Source organism: Stegastes partitus, unplaced genomic scaffold (genome assembly GCF_000690725.1).
Source record: "Stegastes partitus isolate 25-593 unplaced genomic scaffold, Stegastes_partitus-1.0.2 Scaffold158, whole genome shotgun sequence".
Taxonomy (NCBI): domain Eukaryota; kingdom Metazoa; phylum Chordata; class Actinopteri; family Pomacentridae; genus Stegastes; species Stegastes partitus.
The window spans coordinates 695,771-706,100 of NW_007577889.1; the positions used below are offsets into that span (position 1 = coordinate 695,771).

General features: G+C 39.5%; 1 protein-coding gene across 1 annotated transcript in view; it reads right to left on the reverse strand.

Moving 5' to 3' along the window:
• ap1m3 (adaptor related protein complex 1 subunit mu 3) overlaps positions 1–8,784 on the reverse strand; it is a 35,728-nt gene extending 26,944 nt beyond the window's left edge. Inside the window, exons 1-3 of the mRNA XM_008279422.1 lie at positions 8,589–8,784; positions 1,261–1,417; positions 508–575 (exon numbers count right to left, since the gene is read on the reverse strand). Coding sequence (XP_008277644.1) covers positions 508–575; positions 1,261–1,417; positions 8,589–8,630 — 267 coding nt within the window. The 5' untranslated portion in view covers positions 8,631–8,784. The remainder of the gene's footprint in view (positions 1–507; positions 576–1,260; positions 1,418–8,588) is intronic.
• Positions 8,785–10,330: the final 1,546 nt, after the last annotated feature.

The following is a 10,330-nucleotide window of genomic DNA, read 5'->3' on the forward strand; positions in this document are numbered from 1 at the left end:
ACTACTACTATGGTAATATAACCCAAAATGTGATGTCCACGCATGTGATTGTCAGGTCTTAAGAGGTTGAAGTCATATAATCCACCCTCATCAAGAAACAGACTTTGGTCAACTGATGAAACGGAAGGTAGCGTGATAGTTTCATGCTATATTAACAAGTAAGGAAATAAGTTATTATTTATATAGCAGAAGTCCCATAGCTGAAGTAAAGACACAAAAGCATAAAAATACACGAAAGCACAAATACTGTATAGCCTATGGATGTTAATAATAATAAAAAAAAAAACAGGTTTAATGACAATAAGAACACAGTTTGTTTTTTTTGTCAGTGGCTTGGTTTAGAGTCAAAATACACTATAAAGTAACCCAAACCACTAAGTAATGCACTCAATGTAGAAAGGCCTATTTTGCTTCCATTAAGGAATGAGTGGGTTGTTAATATATGCACAACCTTCCCTTGAACTAAAAATTAAAGATGTGAACTACGGTGTCAAACGTCAGACTCACCTGTACTATTTTATAAAGGAAGGAGTACACAAGAGCAGCATTGGCGTTCTTCTTGGTCATCGCCACCACTGAAGAAAAGACTGTTAAGAAACAACTGCACAAGTGGAGTAGAGAAATTGCCTAAATCAGAAATAAACAAGATGTAGACGTGATGTGAGCGCCCTTCAGATGTCGAGACTAGTTCTAAAATGAATGCGATGCAATAGAAAGTTGCCAGAATGCATCAGATTTGCAAGCAATTGAGAACATGGCCACAGGGAGGTAAAACAGCTCAGTTGTTTAATGCTGATGTGCACTGGGAATACCAGTTACCCAAAACTGCAATATGATGCTGAATTAATAATGTGTAAGGATGTCTGACTGCCCAATCTCGCAATGAAAAAAAGGGTGGTATACTGTGCATAACACATCACAGTGAATCTGTGTTCAATTTTTCAACTGGCTGTGATACATGATGTGATAAAACAGACACAGAGAAGATCAGAAGTAGCCTCCTACAAAGACCTGAAGCGCAGAACTTCCCATGAATCTGCTAAGGGAAGATGCAATTAAAGTATATCTACTGGATACTATAGATCATTAATATCCAGGACTGATGGAGGGGAGTCACTTTGAAGTAGAAAGCAGGAATGTCAGTCAGTGAAACAACACTGTTTGGCAAACACATGAATTCACATAGATACTTATTGTGAAGGTTCATTTCCAACAGAGACATCAAAGAGCATCATTCAGGAATGCAATCCTTTTGGATACAGTAAAGATTGCTGTGTTTGATCCACAAGAAGTGTGAGGAGCCGTGGCTGACCAGCGGCGACATCTCAGCCTCTTCTTCTCGCTTCATCAGGATGGGCATGAAGTGGTCAATCTCATTCATGTCCATGTTCCCCATGTAGTTACGGCAAATCAGAACCTGAATAGATAGACACACAAAATACAGAAGCAGAGGACACAGTTATAGAGAAACTACTCAGCCACTGAATATTTAAAGCTTTTGGTTGAGATACCAAACCTGCACTCGAGCTTAAAGATGCTTTGGGAACCCCTCGGCAGACTAAAACAACCTCCTGGACAGATAGGATTTTTCGAGCTCATCTCCCACAGAAATGTGCAAACTGTGTTTCCAACTCGGACTTCGTCTTTGTAGCTTTAATGGACTGATGGATATTCGATCATGAATGATGAATGACCAACTTCTCGACACGAAAGAAGAATCAGAGCAGACTTTACCAAGGGCCTGAAGATTCTCAGGGAAGTACAGGTTGGAAGTTGGAGACATGCAATGCTCCTAAACCTTAGTGGTCTAAAGTGCATAATATTTAATTCCAACATTCCTGGTTCACTTCTGGAGAGACATGTGCTGTAAATCATGGCCCCTTCAGTACTGTTTTTTTTTTTTTTTACATTATAATGTTATTTTATATTGAAATTTAATTTGCAAAAAAATTCTAAAGTCAAGCTTCAGTTCAACATTTATTGTGTAAAACATTTAAAGCATGTGATGGAGCATTACTACATGAGACAACATCAAAATAAACAAAAAATCAATTTGTAAAACCACTGACATGACAGTCTAAAGCTGAGCTAGGCAGTTTTATTTTGGAACCACTTGGAACATTCTACAATAACCTTTCAACATATTTTATTTAAAGTAGACTACACCTATTCTTGGCTCCTCTTATAGTGTTTTAACATGAGATTTTATCCAATCTCAGGCCGTTTTACTGAGAGCAGGTGAGATAGTGTACGTCTACATTGTGGCACTTGTGATTTGCTAACTGCATTGCTTCAAATTGAAATTTTATTTTATATTTTTTAGCCCAAGTATGCATTACTGAGACTACTGTCACCACAAAATATGATATGTCTGCTTTTACTTTTGTGGATTTATCAGGAAATTGTGGAGTCTGTTAAAAACACCCTCTTTGAATCTAAGAGAGTTGGTCTCCTAATCTTGGCTGAACAAGTTTTTTAAAAAAAAACAACTCCATTGTGGACGCAATGAAAATAAACCACAGCATGAAAAAGAACAATAGATGACTGAAGAACAAAAGACATGACCCGGACACTGCTGATACTACTTTTAGTTGTAAGTCAGGAATTTGAAAAGATAAGACAGCACAGTGTACATGCTCATATCACAGAATTAGACTCTTTTTAATACAGTTTAAAGCTATTTTCGAACCTTTTTCCAGGTGTGATCTATAACAGGGACTAGGTGACTAACAGCATCAGGAGCTGTCTTGACATGTGGGACAGTTATAACATTTTTCATCAACACCTACAGTGTTGTTCACAGATGTGGTGAGATTTGCTTCATTTAGCCCAGAGTTAGCACCACACCTACTAATTTTAATAGCGACACACTCACGCATACACACACACATAACAAGATGACTCAGCAGTCTTGCTCGACTCCGGACACACAAAGTGAAGAAAGAGATCAAAGCTTCTACGCTTGAGGGATCGAGATGACACACACACACACACACACTCACACAGCTTCCCCTTTCTTTAATCGGGGAGTCTGTGTTGCGCCGGGGTCACACAGGGGCAGATGCAACAAAGGCAGGAGGAAATAAGAAATAAAAAAAAAAGGACATTCCAGCAAAGTAAAGTAATCTGGGGGAGAAAAAAGGATATGAACAGGCCACTGCACAGGTTGTGTGAGAGGAGAAGGAAACCACAGAGCGAAAAGGTCGGAGGTCGCCGGAGAGAGAGAATGAGATATAGACAAATCTTTGCATCAAAAGGCGCTGCTATGCTGAAGGAGCCTGGAACAGTGTCCAGTGATTCACTTTGTGGTTCTGAACCCAAAACCCTGATAGAAAAACCTAAATGCAAATATACCCTTTAGAAAAGCCTGAACTGCAGGTTTCTTCTGTAGCTGTCTTTGTTGATTTAGGTTATCCCATCCAAAAGCACTGTGATAACTTCTCACTGGAGTTATCTTTAAATCACAGACAGAACATGACAAGCTGAATTAGTGGGACACTACCTATCAGTGCAGCACGCACACAGCGCTGATGTCAAATCACATCATCAACAAGCAAGTGCAGGTTAAGTTGGTTTAAAACTTGTGATCAAACAATTACCTATTTAAAAAGTCGACAATTCAGTGTTTCAGAGGTGAGGATTAGCTGCTTTTCTCTGTTTAAGATCAATGGATATGAACTATGTTTGAGTTTTCGATGGTTGGTTCAACAAAAAAAGGGCAACATTATCTTTAAAAAAAAAAAAAATTGTGGACTAAAGCAATTAATCAACCAGGAAATCAACAGATTGATGCATAACATAAAAGATGATTAGTTAGTTGATGTTAAAATGTGCTACTGATAAAATAAAAGTGGTTCAGAACAACAAAACACACATCCTCTACTGCACCTGCTACGGGCACAAAAAGCATTGCAAAGGGTAGAAAGAAATACACCAACACTGCCAACCGACACCACTTACGTAATGTCACCCGTATCAGTTGCAAAAAAAGAGGACAGTAACACTGCTGGCACTGTGCAGCCATGTGCACATACTTCAGAATTGTCAAAATGATTTGTAGAGTAAACTTAATCTATGTTTGATTTCACATATAAATAAATCATTAAGTGCCATTGCCCCCGTTTTCCAGTCAGTCCCTGAGATTACAGTCGAAAACATTTGTTCTGATGAGCCGCAGCAAGTTTGTTATTGAGTGCTTTATTTCCAGTGCTTCTGTTACTGTTTCCCCATTGTCAGCACAGTGATGCATATGCAGCCTTCTTTTGCCAACAGCAACTTGCTGTTGTGAGTCATTTCAGTCAGACAGCTCTACAGCTGATAGCTGAATATGAGCGATAGACTTCTCGCTGTCAGCTGCGTTGATTACGGCCTCTCGGCGATCACAAAGACGATTTAGAAAAGCTCGACTTTCACCTTTAGCATATGTGAGACTCAACACATTGTTGTCATGTCTCCGTGGTTTAAAATATGTAACACATTAAAAAAGGAAAACATCTGATAATGTAGTTCAGCTGAGAAGCAACGCATCAAACACAACACCTCACACAAACAGTTAGCATATTTCATGCCCCAGAGCAGAGCACAGCTACTTAATAATCCAGGTCTCATTAAAGTCTAGTGTGAATATGCTCCTTCCATGCGAAGCTGCTGTACTGTCTGTTCAAAACATATTCCGGAAAGTTGAGTCGGCATTTACGAATATTTATTACAAATATTTTTACATCTCATACATCCCTGTATTTTACCCCTGAGACCTGATTACACGTAGCTATCACACTGCATACGACAAGTAGCTCAAAGTCCTTCACATAAGGAAATTGCTAAAAAAAAAAAATAATGAGAGTTTGAAAAAAACAGCAAAACTAATAAATGTTTTAGGGGCAAACTCAGAAAAGAAGCAAAAGGAAGTAAAACATGAAACTTGACCTGAATGTAAGGCGTGCCATAGAGGCAGAGACACTTTTACAGAAGCGCTATTAGGAATAGTAAAAAAGAAAAATAATGTTGAACTTATTTGTATTAAAAATGCCATTTTCTTGTGCAGTTTTCTTACTGTGGGGGTCCACTGCTGGGTAGAGGACAACACATATCACTATTCTAAATGTTTTAATTGACTTTTACCAAGTATCTCAAACCCACTGGTGGCCTTAAAAACCACCAAGGGAAAATCCTTGCGGGTATTTAGTGGAAGTTGGTCACTGGGACACATGAGGCATTCACTGACTGTTTACAATGTGTGAAATCAATAGACGCCACTCACTGCTGACCTCCAAAGACAAATGGCAACCAGAAAACCCTCAGTGGAGCGTAGGACTGGAAGGGAAAACACTACAACACTAGTAACAGTCTGCATCACCCTTCAACGGTTTAGAAAACAGTCCCAGAGGAAAGAAAAAAACATATCAAATGAAATATCAATCCAATAGTAAGATGAATTCTTATTCCAAAATATCAATATCGTATTAAATCCTGCACACAGCTCTGTTATTTCAGAGTTGTTAGGAGTTAACAGTGGCCTACTTGTGGATTCAATATTTGTACACTGAAGAATGCAAAAAGACGCCACAGAGTTACTCCATCAATTGCAACCGTTTAGCGCTGTGCATGCTGACAGTGCCTCTTTTACTGAACACTTAGAGGTTCATTGAAGCTCAGCTTTCTTATCCAACAGCACTAACAGTCTACAGTGACACTGGCAGCTCTGTGAGGCTGCACTAAGGAGCCTGCAAACATGCTCACATTGTGTCTGCATGCTGACATTTAGCATCGTGTTAGTTTAGCGTGTTAGCGTGCTGAAATTTGCTAATTGGTACTGACGCCAGAGGACAAATGATGCTGACAGGAACATCATTATTTCTTCAGCTGTATAAATATTAGTTTGACGTTAGATATTTGCATTTGGTGTAAAGTGGATCACCAGTTGTTACAATGGGAAACCTGTGGGAAACACTAATCCAATAGACGTTAAAGTAATTCTCTGAAAACCACAACCTGTTTGTGACACTACAGGAAAAGTCAAGGCGTCACCAGAGTCATGACGATTCATCATCTGGGGTCCATAAATATCTGTACCAATCAGTCTTGTAGCTGCTCTGCCTGGAACAAAGTGGTGAACTGACCCAACAGTTGGCTAAAATCAACCTATTCAGCTAATTAAAAGTACACCATCTTGGATCACTCCTGTACATTTACTTTATAATGTTAATGAATGTGCACTGTCTCAAATATTACAAGAGCTCAGCTGTAGCCCCCTGAGCGCCCCGCCTGTCTGTCCAACTGTGTTAAACTTAGTCCAGAAACCTTGCGTGATCGCATTTTAAGCTTCCAGCTGATGCAACGTGCCGTTACTCACGACAATCCCAAACTTCAGCTCAAGCATGTTCGCTTATTAAAAATTCTATTACGCAGCACTGGGAACAAATGATGCCGTGCTGATTTCAATAGTCTGACATTTCAGTCTACGCAGCGGGTCCCAGCAGCCAGCCATGTGCAGCCTAGTGAGCAGGAGGTACGACAGAGAGGAGGGAACCTCAGGGCGGCGGGATAAAGGCCAGAGGTGGAAACTGGCTTCTGCAGTAGCTGTGTGTTTTCAACTGTGTTTTCAACTGTGTCCACAAATGTGCGTACTAAAATGACCCGCGGATCCGCGCATGACCGCCTGCCATCATTGCCTGTGCGATTATTTTTACGATGGTGTCATTTTGAATATTTTCACCCTGCTCTGCATTCTAGTTTAACTGCAATCCAATTTCGTTCCTCTGCTGCTGTAATAGAGGATCTCATCTGGCCGGGGCAGAGGGGGGAGGGCGAGGACTGAAGGTGAAGAGCTACCGACTTGCCCCAGGGCAGAGATAGATAGATGGATAACACGAGGGAGGAAGAGAAAACCTTTAATCTGTGCAATCAGACATCCAGGCAACTAAGGTCTGATCCTCCTCCCTGATGGGTAATGTTGTCAAGCACGTAAGCCGTCTTCAGCAATTCCTTTTCTGGCTCTAAAACAAATAACTTCTGCAGAATCGAATAAAGTAAGCTTGGTCATACATTTAGAATAAATGCAGCAATTAAGTGTTTACATTTAGAACACTTAAAATACTCTTGCAAATGCTCTTAAAGCTAAAATTGAGGATTAGTTGAATTATTGATTAAGCTGACTTACTTTTTTGATGTCAGATAATTGTGAAAATGCATGCATACAGTAACAAGTTCACAGGTTGCATTATCAAATTGTTTTGTCTGACCAACACTCCCAAGCCAACTCACAGAGACAGATAAAACTATTGGTTGGGGAACTGAGGACTTCTACTAGATGATTTGATAAATAATACGGGATTTTTTTTAGCAAAATGCCAAAAACTCAGGGTTTCCAGGAGGGATGCACGATAGTAAAATTTCTTTCCAATACCAATATCCGATTATATTTCTGATATCGCCGATAACTGATATTACCGATGTCGATGTTCAATTTTTGTTCACACAGAAAAATGAGTATAGGTAAGCACTGTGAGAATGTGAAAACTATTCAAAAGAAGTCCGAATTAGACCACACAGTCTTTTTCATTACGGAACAAAAGTAAAACATATTTAAACATATTTTAACATACCTAACATTCAAGTCCAGGAGCATTTCAGTAAAAACATCTGTGAAATAGCAGCAATATCAAACGTAGAGACGAAGCCGCTCATGTTAGACAATCATCGGTTTTTCACATCGGCTAAATTTGTTCATCGGAAAGAACTAATATCAGCCGATACCGACGTGGTCGCCGATATATCGTGCATCCCTTGTTTCCAGCTTCTTAAACGTGAATATTTGCTGTTTTTCTGGTTGTCTTTTGTATGATTGCAAAGTAAACAGTGTTGGATCTGTTGGCAAAACAAGCAAAGCAAACTGCAGACGTCACCTTGAGCCCTGGAGAACACGAATGGGCTTTTTTTCCTACTATTTTCTGAAGATTTGTTTAATAATGAAGAAAATATGCAGATGGAGGGAAATTCTTAGTTGCACTTGCAAATGATATAAAACATACAAAAGCAGCTGTAAATTCACACATTTTAGAGGCCATTACAGCTTGAATAAAGGCTATCACTGACTAAACCAGCTAATCCACTTCTGTTTTTAGCTTCAATCATAATTGAGTCTCTTGAAATCCAATGCTAAAGTTAGCCATCCTCCACACCTTCACCCCAAAATTAAATATAGCTCAGTAATTGTTCTGTGATAACTTGCTGGGGCTACAAAGACTGAAGTTTCTAACTTTGAAATAGGACACATCACACACAATAAGGGCTGCATCAGTGCACTAGAACAAGCCTCTCTGTGTGCACTGAAGGCTGCTGGACCAACGAGTTTGGCAAGTTGAGCTTCTCTTCCTGTCTGCGGCTCACAAGTTAGCAAAGCAGCTGTCAGGAAACACTACTATATCTGCCACATGATGTCCAGACCAAGAGTAAACCAATAAAAAACTGACACGCTCTTCATTTCTGTGACATTTCCCTGGCTTCCTCTAAGCTAACGTCCAGGTTCCTAGCAGGCAGGTGCTTCCCCGGTAACTTCCCCACCAACAAGTCGTCGCCAACTAACTTACCTTCCCCTTGAGGTCCAGGATGAAGATCGCCGACGCAGACATGTCGGCGGAGAGAAACCCTCGACAACAAGAAGTAGGCTGGATAATAAAAAAAAAACAACAACAAACGAAGCTCTGCTGTCAGATGTGGGTCACTTGAAGGGACTAATGTTCGCTCCCATCATCCTCCTTCCTCCTCTCCTCCACTCTCTTCAGTCGCCTCGCTGCAACTCGCTGCTTTTCCGGACCCTACTATCAAGTTAGCGGAGGTTACTGGAGTTCAACCTCCGGCTGTTTGGTGCCTCAGCTTTTATGATTTTAAAACTTTGATTCAGGCAAAGATTCATACCAGAGATAAAGAGCAGCATTAGCTCGAGAAATGTACTTAAATTTCAAGGCACTTTACTTGAGTATTTTATGATGCTTTCTTTATTTTCTGAGGGAAATACTGACTTTGACTTCGCTATATTTTAATGACAACAGTTGTTACTAGGCAGATTAAGATTTCACACGTGATCATTGGATAAAAGTTACTGCATCTAAAATTACTATAAATCTAAAAATACAAAACTGTATAATCATAGGGATACACAAAAAGTACATTTCGCATAAATTAAAAAATAGTAAAAATTTCACTGTTTCCCTGCAATACAGAACATTTCTTGTCCTGTAATTTGACACAGAATAGTTGTACATAATTGTACAAAAAAAAATGCTTATTCTATGTTTATGTTCTATGTTTATTTCTAATCTGCCGGCCTACAATTATATTTATGAGCAATAAAGCTTTCTTGAGACAGATAAATTTCTCAACTAACGCATATGATAATCTTAGAAGGTAAGGTGCATTATTATTATAAATTGAATTATCCAACAGCTTAAATTAAATCAGTTGGGGGGGAAAAACCCCACCAAAATGGCAGTAATAATATTTAAATCATGTATTGATATAATTACCTTTAAGGATGATAAGAATTAAATATAATTTAATACACTACATTTATTGAATGCTGAGAAATCACATTACAATTGCTTTAGTTTTTTTACATTGAAATGTAGGGCTAAATCAACAACATATTCTTATTTTAGATTTGAATCTTTGGTTAGTCTGAAGCGTGACACGCCCTTAACGTAGTAAAATGTGTGCTTTTATTTTGTAGATGCGGTTGTCTCTCTTCCGGTGTTGCTGTGAGCTTCCCTGTGTGTGTGTATGTGTGTGCAGAGCGTCTCCTGACAGCTTCACACAGACCTGTCAGTCCGCTCTCATCAGCTGCAGCTCTCTGTGGATCCGGAGCGCTGCAGGCCTTTAGTCGAGACGCAGTGTCAGCCTTAATCACTGTTGTTTATACCCGCGTAGCAAAGTTTAAAAAGAAAGGTGAGCGCAGCGACTCCAGCGTTGTGTCCAACGAGGCAAAACAGCAAGAAAACTGTGAGAAACTAATCCTCACAAGTTCCCTTGGATTTGAAAATAGACCTGAGTCACACACACACGCCCAGTGACACTGATTCACTTACAAAAGGAATTTTTTTTTTTTATTGAAATCTCACTGTTACAGTTTGGTGAGCAAACCTCATCAGGACTTTAGTCAGTCAGCAGGTGAAGTAGTGAATTCATGCACATTCTCTGTCTGTTATAACAAGAATAGCAGCCAAAAGTGGAAAGCAGCTAATTAGAAGTGCTGCTCCTGGTATAAATGAGTCGCCCTACATTTTCATGTAGCAGCTCCTCTGTAGGTCTATATTTAAAAAAAATCTTGCTATGG